Below are 20,515 nucleotides of genomic sequence, written 5' to 3'. Positions count from 1 at the left end.
ACAAAATTAGGCTTAAAAGAGTACAACTCCACCTAATTCCTACCACCAGAACTCCGTATCCCATCCCCTCCCCTGATAACTTTCCTATTCTTTAGCCCTCTGGTAACCTTCTCACAGGCAGTAAAATAGTTTTCCACTAGAGACTTACCCCTTCTAGTGTGGTTTGTAGCTGTCAGAAATTCTTGGCATCGATGCTTTCATTTTGTATGGTCTCAGTTTATTTCTTTCTTTATGATTGTGTCATTGTCTAGAACTAGTCTATAAAAGGGCTCCCACTGATTTGATATTCTTATTTCTCTAGAAATGGGAAGCATTTGATGAGAACTATGCATCTCTTGAAAAAGACCTGGAAATTCTTGTAGCTACATTGCCCTCTGTGAGTTTGGTAGAAGAGACAGAGGAAAGATTAGTGGAAAGGATTTCATTCTACCAGGTATTTTGCATTCATTTAAGCCATCAACGGAATGGTCTGTGTTACTTTGTGTCTTTGTCTTGTTTTGAATAAATTACTTACTTTGAAGGTGAATGGTTTGAATTGAAGTGAAATTCTGCTCCTCACACAATGCAGTATTTGGTGAGAGAGTAGATTTCATTGTGAGCTCCTTAGGCTAACCAGTGTCTGATGTAGGGTCAAGGAATTTGGTTTGAGTCCCAGTTATATCATTTATACTTTCATCATCTTTCTGCCTCTGTGCCTCAGCTTCTTTACCTATAGCATGTAGATAATCAAGTTAGTTCTGTCTGCCTGTGGATGTGGAAATCAGCCTATGGATGGAATAAATTTTGTAAACCATATGGGTCTCTAAACAAGTATTATTTAGTTTTATTACTCTAGTGAAACCCTAATTAGGCATATTCTACAAAACAGAAATAGTCTATTGCCTGTCAAAATTATGCAAAAACTTCAAACTTGAAAGTATTTCTCGTATAACTTTTGGGACTATTATTTTCAAAGTCTCTATGTCTCAAATATCAATGCTTTTCAAGTGGCATTAAGAACATGGACAGCGGGGAGTTCCGGCAGTAGTGCAGCGGGTTAAGCGCACGTGGCACAAAGTACAAGGACTGGCAGAAGGATCCCAGTTTGAGCCCCCGGCTCCCCACCTGCAGGGGAGTTGTTTCACAAGCAGTGAAGCAGGTCTGCAGGTGTCTGTCTTTCTCTCCCCCCTCTGTCTTCCCCTCCTCTCTCCATTTCTCTCTGTCCTATCCAACAATGATGACATCAATAACAACAACAATAATAACTACAACAATAAAACAAAAAGGGAATAAATATTTAAAAAAGAAAAAAATTTTAAAAAGAACACAGACAGCTAGATGAAACAAATTTTTAAGTCTTAGCAAAAATTTGACATACTTGAATTTAACATTAGGTGTATAGTCAGAATCTTAGTTTTCCAGCTAAAGTTAGTTTTGAGATAACATTAAAACTTCAAAAGCAGGTTTGTTAACTGAACAGACTGGATGGAAAATGAAAGCATGAAATACTTGGCAGGATCCCACCATTCCTCAGAGGTGTTTAAGATTCTATAAGGAATGTCCCCCAAAAGTTGGAATGCTCTACTCTATTTGTGTTCTCTACATCCCTAGAAAGCTAGAGTTGCTCTTTCTGCCATCTAATGACATTGAATCTAACTCTGAAGTAAGTTTGAATCCTCTGTTGTTAAGAAGCTAATATAAGCCTGATCGTTTCCTCCCAAAAGATCCATAGCCCTTAAAATGTGACTTGTGACAATATGATGATGATGATACCACTGCCACAAGTGACTTGGTGCCTGCACAACTGCACTGTTCTTGGTGGTCATTTTTTTTTTGAAAGGAGGCAATAGAGTGGGGGGGAGAGATACCGAGAAGAAGAAGAGGAAAAAGGAGAAGAAGCATTCAGTTAGTTGTGTGGCTTTGGAGTTGAACAAACCATTTTCTAGTTCTGACTTGACTTCTCATAAGCAAGTGACCAGTGCAGTCTGACTCTTCTATAAAAGAAAAGAGAAAGAAAGGAAGAAAGAAAGAAAGGCCGCAGGAACAGTAAGTAAGTTGTATAGATGCTGAACCCCAGCAATAACCTCTCTGGCAAAGAGAAAAAAAAATGGGAAGAGAGAGACTTATGTTCATTTGAAAATAACACAAGTCCTGTTTCGATGGCGATTGATTTTTAAAGACTAAATTTAATAGCTGCCAGGATAACTATCATTAGCTGAACCTAACTGTGGAAAATAATTGTCTCTATACAGTGTTCTCTTCAGGGAGTCATTGTATTCACAGTCTTGAAGACTTTTTCTTTTCATGCAGTGGGTTAATGATGTGCTATCTGGTTCTTTGCTTTAATTCTCCTAAGGTCCTACTAAATTATTTTACTCAGAAGACTCTAGAAGTTAATTTTATTCCTATTATTTGAGCAGAGGAGGATTTTCTTACATATCCCTTTCATGAAAAGTTAGTGGGTACGTATGGGCTCTGTGGTGGAAGGGGAAGAGAGCACAAAGATGGAGGAAAACCTCAGAGCAGGCTCTTCAGAGGGAGACTGCTACGGCCTGGTTACCATCTGCTGCGTGAGATTGCAGGCTCACTTGCTAGATGATTCCATTTTCCCCAAGTCACAAGGAATTCTGATTTTTATCTGAAATTCCCTGTTGTGTATTAAATAATTTTATCTGGAGCACATTTTTCTTTGTACTCCATTTAATAAGTTGTTTTATTTTGTTTTGCTTTTGCCTCCAGGTTTATCACGGGGGCTCAGTGCCTGCATTATGAATCCACTGCTCCTGGTAGACATTTTTTTCCATTATATTGTATAGGACAGAGAGAAAGTGAGAGGAAAAGGGAAGATAGAGAGAGAAAAAGACACTTGTAGACATGTTTAAGTGCTTATGAAGTGTCCCTCCTGCAAGTAGGGAGCAGGGGGTTCAAATCCAGGGCCTTGCACTCCATACTGTGTGCGCTTAACTGGGTGTGCCACCACCCTGCCCCCTGTTTAATATGTTTTTATGAATTACATATCAATACCTTGGTCCAGGTCCTCTATACCAAAGAGATATCGAATACCCCTGTATTATCTAATGGTGGGGATACACGTGACCTTTTTGATTTTTTTTCAGAATTTAATATTTTAATTTTTTTAATATTATACTATAAAAACCACACATGTTGTCTTCAAAACAATTTTAAAATTATATTACAGATCCTTCATAGGGCTTTTTTCCTCTTATGGTCAAGAAGCCATCTTCACTGGCATAATGAAAAAATAACAGATGGCTTGTACAAACTATTGTATTTACTGTCAAATGTAAAACATTAATCCCCCAATAAAGGGAAAAAATTTAAATAAAGAAAGAAAAAATAACATGATAAAATATAGTAAACTCAGTTTTACTTTATTTTTGTTTTCATTATCTTATTGTGGTGTTAATGGGTTATAGTACTGTTGTTTACACATGGGGGAAATTTCTTATCTCACCATGACAGATGTCTGCAAAGGACTCTCAGCCCCAACTTAGGTCATCATCATTCACCAGGACTTCAAAGACCTCCACCCCAGCCCTCTCCTTGCCCTCCTTCCCCAGAGTGTACACCTGAACTGCTTTAGTATAAATGATATAATTTAGCCTATGTGAATGTGCACTGAGCAACTTTTGTTAGCTGATCCTGATTTCTTAACAAGCTCACATTTTTTTTTAGCAGATAGCATATTGTAATTGTGTGCGAATGTGTAGACAACTGTGTATGACAGTACACTAGTTTCACCCACAGAATTCAGTGTTGGTGGAGATGCAAATAGTATATTAATGGTAATGCTTTACCATTTGGATATCACAAATTAATGGACAACTCAAACAACTACTTCAACTTTTTTTTGATACTTGGACAGATATCTATTTAAATTGGTACATTTGCTACTAAATTACTCTTAAATTCAATAGTTCTTCAATTTCAGATTTAACCACATAATAAAAATACTTTATTTGAAGATGACTCATCAAATAACATCCACAGATTTCAAGTACATGGTTACTTCAGAAATGGGTCAAGGTGAAATTTATTCTCATATTTTGTTCACAGCTCTGTAGGCAAGATCTGTCCTAATAATTTCAGAGGAAGCCTTTGTATGACTTTTTTTTTTTCTTTCTTTCTTTTTGTCTCCAGGGTTACTGCTGGGGCTCAGTGCTTGCACTATGAACCCACTGCTCTGGGAGGCCATTTTCCCTTTCTGTTGCCCTTGTTTATCACTGTTGTTGTTATTATTATTGTTATTGATGTTGTTGTTGATGGACTGGACAGAGAGAAATGGAGAGAGATGGGGAAGACAGAGAGGGGGAGAGAAAGACAGATACCTGCAGACCTGCTTCACAACTCGTGAAGCTACCTCCCTGCAGGTGAGGAGCTAGGGGGTTGAACCAGGATCCTTTTTCTTGTCCTTGTACTTTGTGCCATGTGCACTTAACCCACTGCACTACCGCCCTGCCCCCATGACTTCTCTTATCTTCATCCTCATGTAGCATATCATCTCACACTAACCCCAGTTTTTTGAACCCTGCAACACGGTAACTTGGTTTTCAAAATAATCTGATCACACAAAACCTGTCAACAAGCTCAGGGTGGCTAGTAGACTTCCAGCTTGTTCTTGGTTTTTGTATTTAAGTGGAGGAGTTAAGTGTGAGATTTAGATCTGTGCATTAGTATTTGCATATATAAACCTCTAAAGCTGAACTTGTGCCACAGAAATGCATTAATCAAAAACTCTCTGAGTGCAAAGTGATCAATAATCCATTGATCATGTTTTTCCAGCAGACAGCAAGAACCTTGAAGCTTAGGAGAGTGCTAATGTTTTTCCCAGACTTGACTGCAGGTTAATGAGGTTATTTGAGCGGCCAGGAGGTGGCGCACCGGTTAAGTGCACACACTGCAGTGCGCAAGGATCTGGGTTCAAGTCCCTGGTCCCCACCTGCAGGGTGTAATGCTTCACAAGTGGTGAAGCAAGGCTGCAGGTGTCTCTCTGCCTCTTTCCCTCTCTACCTCCCCCCCTCAATTTCTTTCTGTCTCTATCCAACAATAAGTAAATAAAGGATCTTTAAAAAATTATTTTAAAAATGTTAAAAAGAGGTTATTTGTGTGTAGATTGACTGACTTCATTTTTAAATAATGCACTTTATGACTTTACTTTTACTAGCAAATAAAAAGAAACGTCGATGAAAAGCGTGCCCGACTTTACCAGACTCTGAATGAAGGCAAACAACTGGTGATATCTGTGAGCTGTCCTGAACTAGAGGGGCAGATTGCAAAACTGGAAGAGCAGTGGTTATCCTTAAACAAAAGAATCGACCATGAACTCCACAGACTACAAACTCTTCTCAAGTATCTGCTCAGGTGTGTTCTTAGGGACTTACATCAGATTTTGTTGTTTAAAAAGACCTTGGAGAGTTTCTGCAGCCAACCAAAATTTAAACTCCCCTCCCCTTTCTTACTCTTTTTTTTTGAATGTAAAGCAATTGCATCCCTCTTCCTGGGAGAAATGAGATCTCGAGTCTCCAGTAAAGACTTGCTAGACTCATGCCTACATTTGGTTTTATGATATCTAAGGTATTTCCTAGAAGATGGTACACATTACGTTTATACTATGATGTACCTCCTATACTTTTATGTAGTTGTAAAAAGAAATTATCGCTTTGTTCTTAATTATCTGTAAAGAGAGAGTTATAGGGAGTCGGGCTGTAGCACAGCTGGTTAAGCGCAGTTGGCACAAAGCTCAAGGACCGCCATGAGGATCCCGGTTCAAGCCCCTGGCTCCCCACCTGTAGGGGAGTCGCTTCATAAATGGTGAAGCAGGTCTGCAGGTGTCTATCCTTCTCTTTCCCCTCTGTCTTCCCCTCCTCTCTCCATTTCTCTCTGTTCCATCTAACAACGACAACAACAATAAAAAGACAACAAAGGCAACAAAAGGGAAAATAAACAAAAATAAAAAGAGTTATAGAAAAGTACTAAACCCATTAGATTTGGGACATAAGATAGAAGGAGATAATCCTCAGATATCTCATGCTTTTCTAAACGGGCTGAAAATGTATCATGAAACTAAAATTATGCTCATTATACCTGTTATTAATAAAGTACATTTTCTAATTTCCTTTCTCACTCACTTTGCTCCTCTTAGTTATAACAGAGATTCAGATCAATTAACCAAATGGCTAGAATCTTCTCAGCAAACTCTGAACTACTGGAAAGAGCAGTCCCTCAATGTGTCTCAGGACTTGGAAACAATCAGAAGCAACATAAACAAATTTTTTGTAAGTCACACAAAAATATATACTCAAATAACTGATGGCTAGAAATAAATATCTGGAAAAATATCAGGTTGGTGTGAGGGTTTCTGTAATAACTGGGTACAGGCTAGGTCTTCAGTCTGAAGATATAGTTCAGTGTTAGAGTGTATGCTTGGCGTGTGTGAATTCCTGGGTATGACCACTGACACAAAAAAGGGGAGAGGATAAGACTTGGACTAAAAGCAGCTACATTCTTCAAACTTAGAAGTGTATGTTTAGAATCTTCATTTATACCTTTACAATAGTTAAGTACATTTTTAAATTTACCCTAATAAATATACATCATGGAATAGGAATGAAAATTTTGGTCTGAGAGCAGTGGAATCATATATGCAGTAGGCTCTAGCACCACAAAAGTAAATAAATAAATAAATAAGCCAAATATCTTTGCTCTAATGGTAGTTTTATTTTTTTTTAAGAAAAGTATTTCTTCTATAATATAAATTACAAAGTCACAGAGTCTTCTTTCCCCAATTTTCACATTTTTTGGCTATGATTACTCACATTGGTATTAAGCTATAGATATTTAAAAATATACTTTAAAAAATCCAAAAATGCTAAGAAATATTTCAAATAGTTTTATTACAAAGTACATGCAGTTCATTTAATATAAACTTTGTGTTGTGTTTTATAATTTTATTTTTAAAGTTAAAGCAATGATCTGCCTACTTTTTAAAAATACAAATCCATTAGATTATAGCCAATCAAGGGGCAAGAATTCCAAACATCTTATATTTAATGCCTGGACTCGTGCCTGACAACAGGTAGGAAAAAAAAAGTGTGTGTGTGTGTGTGTGTGTGTGTGTGTGTATATATATATATATATATATATATATATATATATGCATAGATATATAAATATTTACGTTTTGTTTTGTTTTTACCCAGAGCACTGCTCTTCTCTAGCTTATGGTGGTGCTGGGGAACCTTTGATGCCTCAGGGATGAAAGTAGTTTTGCATAATCATGCTATCTCCCCAATCCAAGCTCTAAATATTTACTGTTTGAATTGGATTCCATTATTTAGTTTTGCATTTTGACCATTTATCCTTAATTACTTTGTGCTATATTTAAATTTTCAAGTTTCTGGACTTTATATTTCTTATTTAAAAAAAAAAATTAACCAGAGCATTGCTCTAGTTCATGGTGGTGCTGAGGACAGAACCTGGGACCTTACATCCTCAGGCTTCACAACTGTTGCATAACCAGCAGCTATCTCCCCAGCACAAGTTTCTGAATTTTTCAGGAGTTTACAAAGGAACTTGATGACAAATCCTCCTTAAAGACAGCAGTTATAAGCACTGGAAACCAACTTCTTCACCTGAAAGAAGCCGATACAGCTACCCTGAGGGCTTCCTTAGCACAGTTTGAACAAAAATGGGCAATGTTCATAACTCAGCTTCCAGATATTCAAGAAAAACTTCACCAGGTAAGTACTTAAAGCCCTACCATTTGAATTAGCATTCACTTGTTAGCACACAGCTCTTTTAAAATTATTTCTCCGAGGCGATAATTTTCATTGACATTATCTATTTTTCTCTGGAGCCACTGAATATGTGGCTTAATTACTGGACTCTCCTCCAATGGGATCTTTCTTAAGAGAGAAATCAGGCTTAATTACTTTATTTCCCAATTTATCTGTGCCACTGTGTTAGTTTATGTGAAGGTCATTGTCATTGTTTTGGGGTCATTTATTCTAAGCCTGAATGCTTGGTTTGTTTTCACGAGTAACCTGCATAATTATGTAGCAAGACCTTTTATCAAGCCAGATATCATCTTTAGTGATGCCCTGATTCATTTTGTTAACTGTAGGTAATTAAATGGAAATCATTTTGTCCTTGCAGCTTCAGATGGAGAAATTGCCATCTCGTAAAGCAATCACAGAAATGATTAGCTGGATGAACAATGTGGAACATCAGACTGTACATGAAGACTCTGAACATTCACTGAGTTCTGCATCTCAAGTTAAAAATCTTCTTCAGAAATACAAGGTAATTATAAAAAAAGAGCTAAAAGCCTTTTCATTAAATAAGAAGACAGGTTAGTCAAGGAGAAATGATGAACCAAGGCATGCAAGATATAATTTAGAAAACAAATTCTAAGGGTGGAGTCTGACTCAAGAGAGATACATGAATATATTTGCTCAACTGAGAATCATTCTAGTTTGGTAATGACCAGCACCACAAGACAGAATCTAAGACTTTGACTATCTCGGACCTTTCTGGTCTTCTCAGTCTTCATCTTCTCTTCCCCCCATGTAAACCTCGAACTCAATTTTAACTAAATGATTTGAGGCCCTCAGTTTCTCCTCATGCCTTGGAAATGTTGCATCTTCCACCTGAAATTCCAGTGACCTGCTTTTAGTTGTAAAATTCCTCTTAGTAAAAGTCCTCTTAATCATTTATTAGGAGTCACCTCAGTATCTTCTGGAAATCTACCCCAGACCTGACTTTTCCAACCCGATGAGTTTATTTTACAGGATTTGGTGTCTCCCTGCTACTATCATTAGTTCCCTATGCGGTGGTATGATAATTATTTGCTTATTTTTTTCTCTACCTGCCCTAAGATCAAGAGGTATCCTCTACCTCCTTGAAATAGCACACTTTGTTCAATACCTGGCATCCAGTAGGTGTTAAGTGAATGTTCACTGACTGAGAAAGTGTAAGGAAAGTTGATGTCCTACTATAAAAAATTAGCTTTCCTAGTGATTTTTGATATCAAGTAGATTTAACTAACATTTAGCTAACTACACATATTTGTTGTTTTTTTTACTTACATATATGATTTTTTATTTTTATGTGATATTATATTTGCCACAGATATTATTTATTTTATGTGATATTGTATTTGCCACACATGTATGTACCACACAGTGTACACACACACACACACACACACACACACACACACACACACTTACTTGCTGTCCCCACATCTCCAAAGTGGATGCTAGAATTTGCCAGGACAAAACCCCCAAAGTAGCAGCAATGTTGGTGCTGGGTGGGTTAAGATTGCTGTAAACTGCCTCATCCAGGGAGGCTGGTATGGTGCCTAGAGGAGTTGATGGAAGCTCTGCTTAAACTAACAGAGATCCTTAAAATCCCCTGGTTTTTCTGGGCATTCTTTTCTTTGCTTTTAATATATGTATTTTTTAATTTATTTTGGATAGACACAGAAATTGAGAGGGAAGGGAAAGACAGAGATAGAAAGAGAGAAAGAGATAGAAAGAGAGAGACATTAGCAGCACTGTTACCTCTCTCATGAAGCTTCTTCCCTACAAGTAGGGGCCAGGGATTTGAACTGGGGTTCTTGTGCATTGTAACATGAGCACTGTAGCAAATGTGCCACCACCTGGCCCCCTCTGGGTGAGTCTTAACTTCAGACCCGAAATCCAAGTGTTACCATGATCTCACATGAATTTTAAATTCACTTTGAGTTCCAGTGAAGCCCTCAGCCAGGAATCCTTTGTCAAGCTCCAGATCCTGATTTGGATTCAGATAATACAGCTAGCTACTGTACGTGGTGTTGCCTTTGACTTTTCAGTTTATCTGAAAGCTGTGATCTTCTCTGTCACGAGAAATGTGAATCCTTAAACACTTACATGAAGTGAACACTTAGTGATTCATGCTGCTTGGCACCCCCTAGAGTATACTAAAGGGAAAAAAAAACCTCTTATTCTATTTTAATTCAGGTTGTACTTTGTTTGCTTTAGGAGTTTAGAATGGAAATGGACTATAAGCAGTGGATAGTTGACTTTGTGAACCAATCATTGCTTCAACTAAGCACCTGTGATGTAGAGAGTAAGCGCTATGAGAGAACTGAATTTGCAGAGCACCTGGGCGAGATGAACCGCCAATGGCAACGGATACATGGATCACTAAATACCAAGGTGTGCTCTTGTTGGATGGGTGGTTTTGATGTATAGTTTGACATTTGGAAAATTACTGAAAAATTTCAAAGACATTCATACAGTTTATTATCAGTCAAGCCTAATCATTGTTTCCACTATAACCGCCTCTTATAAAGTCTGTGTTTCAGCATTCTTCACTGGTTCATAAGTGTATATGGAAATATTGCTTATTTCTTCTGAGTTTCCTTAGAGGGGTATAGAGTTATGCAAGAGAAGTGGAGAAAATTTGCTTAGGGAGACTAATGGTCAGAGATTTTAATACTCTCTGTGAAAATCAACGTTCACAAGGGCAGAGGTATTTTAGTTTTAAACCTATTATTAAAAGGCAGGAAAGCATGATCATTTGGAACTTTCCATGGCCCTAAAAAAGATGAACTTATTCGTGGGAAAACATTCATGATCTACATATAGTTGATAGTGATGATTGGTTGGTTTCTTTTTTATGTAGAGAACACATGCACATGTTTTATACTATTAAGATTCATGTAAATGTACAAAGAACATGAACAGTTCTTGGAAGAGAAAATTAAAATCAATAAATCAGCAGGAGCAGATTATTCAACTATCCAACAAAAAATTTCTATAGTATTATATACTTATTAAATTAGAATTTTGTAATAAGATGAAGATAAAACCCAAAGCCATCACATTTGGAGATTGCAGATAATGGCTTAAACATGCTTTCGAATAACATTCAGAAGATTTTTAAGAACCTGGATTACCTTATTTTTTAGCTCAAAAACTACCACTTACATTTCTTTTAAGTAGGTAATCCTTCAGAAAGGAAAAGATGTCTTTACAAAATGTTCAGTTCTACATTATTTCTATTGATGGGAAATGTGGCATGTCTCAGTTTCCAACCACTGAAGGGTACTTAATCAAATCATACTTAATTCGTAGGGTTTAACTTTCTTCTAACTTGTAGATACAACATTTAGAACAACTTTTGGAAAGTATCACCGAGAATGAAAACAAAATACAAATTTTGAACAACTGGATGGAGGCACAAGAGGAGAGACTAAAAACTATGCAGAAGCCTGAAAGTGTGATCTCAGTGCAGAAAATGCTCTTGGATTGTCAAGTAAGAAAACACCTGCCCCTGCCCAATGTGTCCTGGTGCGGCTGGTCAGCCCCTACTCATGCCCCAAGGGTAGTTCAGGTTGCTATAATGTCTAGGGCCTCTTCTACAACTCCCAACTATTTACTTTATTATGTCAAACAGAATTCCCATTGAATTATGAGTATGACAGAATTTCATTGTGCTATTGTTTTTTTAAAAAATATTTATTTATTCCATTTTTGTTGTCCTGGTTGTTTTGTTGTTGTAATTGTTGGATAGGACAGAGAGAAATGGAGAGAGAAGGGGAAGACAGAGAGGGGGAGAGAAAGACAGACACCTGCTTCACCGCTTGTGAAGCGACTCCCCTGTAGGTGGGGAGCCGGGGCTCGAATCGGGATCATTACGCCGGTCCTTGAGCTTTGCACCACCTGAGCTTAACCCGCTGCGCCACAGCCCGACTCCCTGTGTTATTCTTACTATAGATATTATCATGGACGTTCTTTAGAAGTTTGTGGGGGCCGGGCTGTAGAGCAGTGGTTTAAGCGCACATGGCACGAAGAGCAAGGACCGGTGTAAGGATCCTGGTTAGAACCCCCGGCTCCCTACCTGCAGGGGGTCGCTTTGTAAGCGGTGAAGTAGGTCTGCAGGTGTCTTTCTCTCCCTTTCTCTGCTTCTCTCCTCTTGATTTCTCTCTGTCCTATCCAACAACAGCAATAACAAGGGCAACAAAAATGGAAAAAATGGCTTCCAGGAGCAGTGGAATCGTAGTGCAGGCACCAAGCCCCAGCGGTAACCCTGGAGCCAAAAAAAAAAAAGTTTGAGGGACTCGGATTAACTATGAGTTAAGCGCATGTAATGCAAAGCGCAAGGACCAGCATAAGGGTCCCGGTTCGAGCCCCCAATTCCCCACCTGCAGGGGAGTCGCTTCACAGGCGGTGAAGCAGGTCTGCAGGTGTCTGTCTTTCTCTTCCCCCTCTTTGTCTTCCCCTCCTCTCTCCATTTCTCTCTGTCCTATCTAACAACATCAATAACAACAACAATAATAACCACAACAATAAAACAACAAGGGCAACAAAAGGGGAAATAAATAAATAAAAGAAATAACCCTGGAGGCAAAAAAAAAGTTTGTTTGTTACCCCCACACACACACAAAAATGTTCAAAAAGGGTTTTGATTTAGATGTTTTCCCTTTTGTGAATGTGTTTTACCATACATAAAATTCAAAGAATCACTATAGTTTCTGTCCTTCTGGGTAGTTTCATTCTGTTTCTTCAGAGGAAAATTATTTTCTTTCACCTGAACTATACTGCATTTCAAAGGGACTGCTTGTATCTCGGCAGCACTATCAAAATCACATTGGGACTTGAGGGTATTCACTGTACCCTTTTAAATTTGACTGTCATGTGCCAGGTCATTTAGTGTCTGAGATGCCCTCTCCTAAGTGTGTAGGTTAATCCCTAAGCACTCTCTTGATTGCACCACTCCTGCCCCAAACACAGCCAGTCCCTATAGCAGCAGGCAGTACTTGTTATGCTGCATATTGGGATGGAAAGTCAAGTCAGACCCCAGTTCTACTCACATGGTTATAGAATAATCTCAACATCATATGTGAGCAGCAGCACCACTATGATAGATCTTTTCAAAGGTTGTATCTTGTTTTTTTAACTACACATTTAGCCATTTCTACTTTTTGAGTCTCACAGCCACCTCAGGTTCAACATGCCTCTTGATTGACTTCATTCCTCAGCTGAGTGTTATACCATCACCCAACTGATTGCCCTGGATTCACTTGAATTCTAAGCTCTGTGTAGCCTACTGTATCATCACTCTTTTCCTGATTTCAGGGTGCAGTGACAGAACACCTACTCAAATAGTCAGTGTGGAGTAGATGTGGAATGGTTAGTAGCGCTCCGAAACTCTCTATACCATGGTGCTAAGGACTTGTTCTGAGATTCTTCTGAAGCCTAGAGCCAAGTAATAAAAGATTCAAAAATGAAGTGTGTGCTATGATTAGATTTTCTGTTGTATAATGTTATTTAATTATATACTCTGATGGTATTTTTATTTGAAAAGAGTGAAGTTCTGTGACTGGGCAGTGGCTCACTCAGTAGTATTTACACATTATTTTTTGCAGGGACTCAGGTCCCAGTCCCTGCTCCCCACCTGCAGAGGGTAATAAGAGGTGGAGCCGTGCTGCAAGTACCTTTCTTTTGCTCACTAGCTCTCTCTCTCTCTCTCATGGCCTATCAGAAGAGAAAGAAAGAAAGATTGAAAGAAAGAGAGGTTAAGGTCATTGGGAGCTGTAGAACTGTGCAAGTATCAAACCCCAGAGGCAAATAAACAAATAAATAAAAATAAAAGAGAGTGCATTCCTATACCCACATTACTATTATCATGTTATTTATTCATTTGTAATATTTTACATTTAAAAACACTTTCCTCTTGACCTTCCAGGATATAGAAAACCAGCTTGCAATTAAATCCAAAGCACTAGATGAATTAAATCAAAGTTATCTGACTTCAGAGAGTGGGAGAGTGCCATTGCTAGAAGATACAGCATCCAGAATTGATGTATTACTCAAGAAAAGGAACAGTGTTATCCACCAGGTACTGAATTATTTTGAAGTAAACTGCCTGTTCCAATATCCTTATGTTATCTTATTGTTGTTTAGTCATAAAGAATCCACACACAAAAACACAGTTGAGAAAGTTATTAAGGTGAAGTAAAGGACAAACATCTCAAATCTTATTTTTTGCACTGGATAATTAAAGGCAAAGCCACCAAAAATAGCATCACTGATAGGCTAGAAATATACTTGGTTACCTTTGTTTGTTTGTTTTTTCTAATGTACTCACAAGAACAGAAATGTTTCCCTCAGTGCAAGCCCAGCAGATCCTCTGGTGTTTTATTTTTTTCCTGGCCAGATAGACAGGAGCAGCTGTAAAGAAGTAGCTCAGATTCCTCACATACAGGGAGTTATAGGGGAGAGGTTATGACCCTATCTCATGGACCCTCAATTAAGCTAGGAGCATGGGCAGCATGGAAGAAATTCCAGAAGTGGGAGAGACATAGCACTACAGTGAGGAGAAAGTGCAGGGGGGAAATGTGGGAAAACATCTGATAATTTTACAGATGGTATGCCAAAGTCTGCAGCTACTCTCTTCCAAGAGAAAGGCCTCAAGAGAAAGAACAGACATCTCTAGATCTTGCTACTTTGTCATTTCCTCACAATATAGGGAGAAAGCGTTAAATAACTATAGGTGTATTTCCTAGATAATCCTCATTGTGAGTTATTTGTCATTGATTAGAATGTAGAAAGGGGGAAAATCAAGTGATACAATGTACATAAAAATGCAGATGGTTATTAGCATAAGAATGAACATACGAAGAAACGGAATAGAATTGAGAATATAGAAATAAATATTCACATCTATAGTCAGTTGATTTCAGCAAGGATTCCAGTTCAGTGGAATTGAAAAAGATTTTTTTTTAAATGTTACTAGATGAACTGGATATCCACATTCAAAATAATGAAGTTAGACACCCTCCCTCATATTCATACTGCATACTCAAAATAGATCAGAGATATAAATTCAAAAGCTACAGCTATAAAACTGTTAGAGGAAAATAAAGACATAAATCAATTTTCTAGTTTTGAACCAAAAACACAATAAAAAAATGAAATAGATAAATACTTCATTGCTTTGAAGGACATAATATATAAATGTAAAAAGACAAATGACAGAATATGAAAAAATTGTAAATTACATATCTGATAAGGCACTTGTATCTAGAATGAATAATCATTACAAGTCATAATAAAATGATAGTCAAATGGAAAAAGTAGCAAAGGATCTGAATAGACATTCTCTTAAGCCCAATAAGCACATGCAAAGGTATTCAATATCATTAACCATCAAGAAAATATGGACTCAAACTACAATGAAATACCATTTCACATTCTTCATAGAGGTAGACAAAAACAACTGTTAGGAAGGCTTTGGAGAAATTGAAGCCCTCTTACAATGCTGGTGAGTGCAGAGTGGTAAACAATCTGATGGGTCCTCAAGTGGTTAAATGGCTCAGCAATTCTACTCCTAATTATCCAAGAGAATTGAAAGCATATCCACACTAAAAACAGGAAGACAAATGTTCATGGCAGCATAATTCAAAAAGTAGAAATAATCCAGATGCCCATCATCTAGATCTAGGTAAGTTTATTGTCTAGACAAATACAATTGGTATATCCAGACAATGGGATATTATTCAGCCATTAAAAGAGATAATGTACAGTATATCATATATGGTCGTGGGAACATTATGCTAAGTGAAAGGATGCAGTTGCAAAAAACCATATATATATTGTGTAATTGCATTTATGGAGAATTTCCAGAATAGACAAATCTGTAGAAACAGAAAGTAGATTAGACTGGGGAGAAAAATAGAGTGACTGCTACTAAGCAAAGGTTTTCTCTCTCCCTCTGTCTCTCTTTGAGGTAATGAAAATGTTCTAAAACAGACAGTATATGTTAGTGAATTGCAGGTATATGGACTATATTTCAATAAAACTACTGTTGTATTTTTAATGCTGAGGACATGGAAGCTAAATCATCCATCCATAAACTGCCCAGTCAGCATAGCCTAGTGTCTAAGAACAACAGCTTTTGAATTTCTGCCTAAATAAAGACCCTGACAGCAAGCACTGTTTTCTGTGTGTATTCAGTGACAGATGGTTAACTCTAAGCTTCAATTTGGCTTGTAAAATAAAGATGATTGTACTCATTCACTTATTTCTCTAACTTTGTAGTGTTGCCTGTATGATATTCAGTGAATGCTGCCCTACACACTGATTCCACTTCTTTATGAAAATGTCCCTTCATGTTTCCTTGAGTTTTTGCTTAATGGTTTCCTTTTTCTTTTTCTAAGTGATTTAATAATTAGAACTGAGTAGTACTCCGGTCTCTCTTCCTATATCTCTCTCATTAAAATAAAGTTATTTTAAGTACCATTTGATATTTTAGTTATGTGCTTCACAGTTTTCAAAGTATTTTCACAGGCACCTTTATTCTGAAGTTTATTAAATGTGATTTTGGACAATTAAGCTGACTCAAAAGTTAGAAAACTTGCCCAAGGTTAAAAAAATTTGTAACACCTAAAATAGCGTTCACATATTCTGATTCTTTCCCTAGTCTTTCCTTTCCTAAGTCAAGTTCTCTGCATGCTTTTCCTTCTGTTCTGAAGGGTTTTTTTTTTTTTCCCATTCACCTGTTCTAAAAATTAGCCTTATCTAGTATTGTTGTCCTTTGATTCATTTTCAGCTCATTACTGAAATACGCCCAGTACTATTCAAACTGAAATGACTAACCTGGGTATAATAATAGAATTCTTAGAAGGAAAAGAAATGAGTGAACCTCCTCTTAGTGATTTTCTAAATATGTTTCCCATTATCTTATAGGTCAGTGATCTGAAAGCCTCCACACAGTCTGTCTTGCAGGAGTGGAAAATGTATGATAAACTGTATGATGAAGTGACTGTGATGACAATACGATTCCAGTACTGCATGGAACACAGCAAGCCTGTGCTTTTATCCTTGGAGGCCTTGAGATGCCAGGTGCAGAAACTGCAGGTAAATTCAACTGGATCTTGGCACAGTGCATTACTGGTGGAAAATTTCCAATGGAGGCAAGCACAGGCATGGATACTGAGAAGCACAAATAAGTACTTTAAACAGAAGCATCAAAAAGTGTAGCCTAAATTCCAGAATAAATCACATGAGCCAAATGGGTTAAATATTGTAATGTGTGTATATTTATATGTGTATGTGTGTGTAAATATATATATATTGGATTTTTCTTCATTTTAATGTCCATATTACTTCAAAATTTAAAGGCTTGGAGGGCCAGAAGATAGCTCACCTGATAAGGTGGATGTCTTTCCATGTGCACAGATTTGATTCCAGGCTCTGACACCATGTGGGAGTGCTATGGCACTGAGGAAATCTTTCATGGTGTAAAAGATAGGAGAGGGTAGGGTAGGGTAGGGTAGGGTATAGTTCAGGGCACCATTTGCCGGGCTAGCTTCGCGAGCAGGAGACAGACAACCAGGGACTCATGTCTGAGCTGGGAAGCAGTATCTTGTTTATTAATCAGATACTTTGCCTTTTATGCATTTCTTCACTGGAAGTGACAAGGGAAAGGAAATGACTAGGAGAGGGGGCGGAGCAAAAAAAGAGCTGGAACAGAACAGAGAGCTTCCATCTAACCAGTGGGGATTAAACCAATACCCTGCAGGCAGGGTGGGACCCAGGTAAAACAGTGATTATGTAAATAGACCACATCATAAGTAATACAAGCGAACCTAATGTGATGATCAAAATAGAAGGTCTTATAAGCAGAATTTAGAAGCATACCAACAGAGTAGGGTAGGGTAGGGTAGGGTAGGGTAGGGTAGGGTAGGGTAGAATATAATAGAGTAGAATATAATAGAGTAGAATATAATAGAGTAGAATAGTCATAGACAAAGAAATATATAGATATAGATGTAGATATAGATATTGCCCAAATAAAGAATGGGAAAAATTAAAAGGTCAGCCCTGGAGTGTGAAGCTGTTTTTTAAAAAATATTTATTTATTTATTCTCTTTTGTTGCCCTTGTTGTTTTATTGTTATAGTTATTATTGTTGTTGTTGATGTCGTTGTTGTTGGATAGGACAGAGAGAAATGTAGAGGGGGGAGAGCAAGACAGACACCTGCAGACCTGCTTCACCACCTGTGAAGCGACTCCCCTGCAAATGGGGAGCCGGGAGCTCAAACTGGAATCCTCACACCAGTCCTTGTGCTTTGCGCCACGTGAGCTTAATCCACTGTGCTACTACTGCTCAATTCCCAACATACGAAGATATATAGATTTTGCCCAAATAAAGAATGGGAAAAATAAAAAGGCCAACCCTGGAGTGTGAAGTTATTTATGCAGGAGACCTCGGCACCTCTCCCCAGATTAAGCAATTAATAAAGATTTGGATTTTAGGGTCTGCAAGTGTCTCTATCTGTATAGTGTGTTTCTTTTTATTTATTTATTTATTTAAGAAAGGATTAATTAACAAAACCATAGAGTAGGAGGGGTACAACTCCACACAATTCCCACCACCCAATCTCCATATCCCACCCCCTCCCCTGATAGCTTTCCCATTCTCTATCCCTCTGGGAGCATGGACCCAGGGTCGTTGACGTTTGCAGAAGGTAGAAGGTCTGGCTTCTGTAATTGCTTCCCCTCTGAACATGGGCGTTGACTGGTCGGTCCATACTCCCAGTCTGCCTCTCTCTTTCCCTAGTAGGGTGGGTCTCTGGGGAAGCTGAGCTCCAGGACACATTGGTGGGGTCTTCAGTCCAGGGAAGCCTGGCCGGCATCCTGATGGCATCTGGAACCTGGTGACTGAAAAGAGAGTTAACATACGAAGCCAAACAAATTGTTGAGCAATCAAGGGCCCAAACTTGGAATAGTGGAGAGGAAGTGTTAGGGGGGTACTCTGCATACTCTAGTGTACTTCTGCTTTCAGGTATATATTTTGCACTAGTTTATGGATACGTGTGAACATATGCTCTCTCTCACAGAACCTGGTCTATATCTAGGTTTTGGGACTTTGTTAGAAAGTGAACCACCTGGGATGGAATTAGAGTATACTATGAAAGGAAAGGTCTCACCCGAGTAATGAAGCTGAAGGGTTGTCATTCCACACGTGAAGTCTCTGGACACAGTCTGAGCTGAAGCATGTTGAGGTAGCAATCGTTGCGTGGATTAGGTTGTGATCAGCGGATGCAATATTATTTGATATGGATTGGGAGAGGCATACGGGAAAGTGGGCCCTATCTAAGGGTTCCAGGACTGGGGGAAGTAGAGGCTCTATAGTGGAGATGTGAGGTTCCTGCTGTCTTAGGGTTCAAAAAGACAATCGATAGTTAATGTTATCATCACATTATTTGGTAATTGGGTTAACTTTGAAAAGTCCTTTTGTTAGGGTTTGCTGTACAGTACCCAGTATCTTGTATATAGCTGTGCTATTGGTTGCTTCTTTTCTACTTGGTCTAGGCTTTTGAGAGAGTCTGCATATCAATTACACAGCCTATATATTAAAAAGATTCAGTTTGTGTTTTAAAAAACTTCGAGACATACAATTAATTTTCCCCCTCTCATATTAATCAACTAGTGATTTATATGTCTACATTTTACTAGGAGTGTACATAAATACCATTCCCACCACCAAAAGACTGTGACCCATCCCTCCCACCCACTCCCACCACCCACTGGCCCAGGAAGCTGCATGTCTACCCCTCACCACAGGGTTTTTACGTTGGTGCCCTACTTACAATTTGGTCAGGTCCTGCTTTTAGTTTCCCTTTCAGATCTTCTTAGTCAACTTCTGTTGATGAGTGGGATCATCCCATACTCATCTTTATCTTTCTGACTTAGCTCACTTAACATAATTCCTTCTAGCTCTGTCCAAGATTGGTCAGAGAAGGTGGGTTCATTGTTCTTGATAGCTGCATAGTATTCCATTATGTATATATACCACAGCTTTCTCAGCCACTCATCTGTTGTTGGGCACCTGGGTTGCTTCCAGGTTTTAGCTATTATGAATTGTGTTGCTATGAACATAGGAGTACACACCTCTTTTTGGTTGGGTGTTATGGAGTCCTTGGGGTATAACCCCAGGAGAGGAATTACTCTCCTGTCTAGCCTTCTGAGAGTTTTCCAGACTGCTCTCCACAGAGGCTGTACCAATTTACATTTCCACCAGCAATGTAAAAGGGTTCCTCTGTCCCCACAACCTCTCCAACATTTGTTGCTGCTGTCCTTTTTGATGTATGCCATTCTTACAGGAGTGAGGTGTTATCTTAGTGTTGTCTTAATTTGCATTTCTCTGACATTCAGTGACCTAGAGCAGTTTTTCATATGTTTGTTAGCCTTTTGGATCTCCTCTGTAGTGAATGTTTTGTTCATATCCTCTGCCCATTTTTGGATGGGGTCATTTGCTTTTTAGGTGCTAAGTTTTCTGAGCTCTTTCTATATTTTGGTGATTAGTTTCTTGTCTGATGTATGGCATGTGAAGATCTTCTCCCATTCTGTGAGGGGTCTCTTTGTTTCTTTTAATGTGGCACCAAGGAATGAACCCAGTGCCTCTTATACACATAATACTGCTGAACAACCTCTTCTATTTAATTTTTTATTCTTTATTCT

At 38.3% G+C, this 20,515-nt stretch overlaps 1 protein-coding gene across 12 annotated transcripts in view; it reads left to right on the top strand.

Moving 5' to 3' along the window:
• The window catches only part of SYNE2 (spectrin repeat containing nuclear envelope protein 2), a 429,917-nt gene that overhangs the window by 323,805 nt on the left and 85,597 nt on the right, over positions 1-20,515 (top strand). For all 12 annotated transcript variants that reach the window (XM_060174850.1, XM_060174845.1, XM_060174844.1 and 9 more), the window contains 9 exons: positions 302-433; positions 5,165-5,361; positions 6,143-6,275; positions 7,557-7,739; positions 8,155-8,301; positions 10,023-10,199; positions 11,146-11,301; positions 13,735-13,887; positions 16,737-16,907. In XM_060174850.1, coding sequence (XP_060030833.1) covers positions 302-433; positions 5,165-5,361; positions 6,143-6,275; positions 7,557-7,739; positions 8,155-8,301; positions 10,023-10,199; positions 11,146-11,301; positions 13,735-13,887; positions 16,737-16,907 — 1,449 coding nt within the window. The remainder of the gene's footprint in view (positions 1-301; positions 434-5,164; positions 5,362-6,142; positions 6,276-7,556; positions 7,740-8,154; positions 8,302-10,022; positions 10,200-11,145; positions 11,302-13,734; positions 13,888-16,736; positions 16,908-20,515) is intronic.

Source organism: Erinaceus europaeus, chromosome 16 (assembly GCF_950295315.1).
Source record: "Erinaceus europaeus chromosome 16, mEriEur2.1, whole genome shotgun sequence".
Taxonomy (NCBI): domain Eukaryota; kingdom Metazoa; phylum Chordata; class Mammalia; order Eulipotyphla; family Erinaceidae; genus Erinaceus; species Erinaceus europaeus.
Note: the sequence above shows the minus strand (reverse complement) of the source record. Positions and strands in the feature narration are given on the sequence as shown.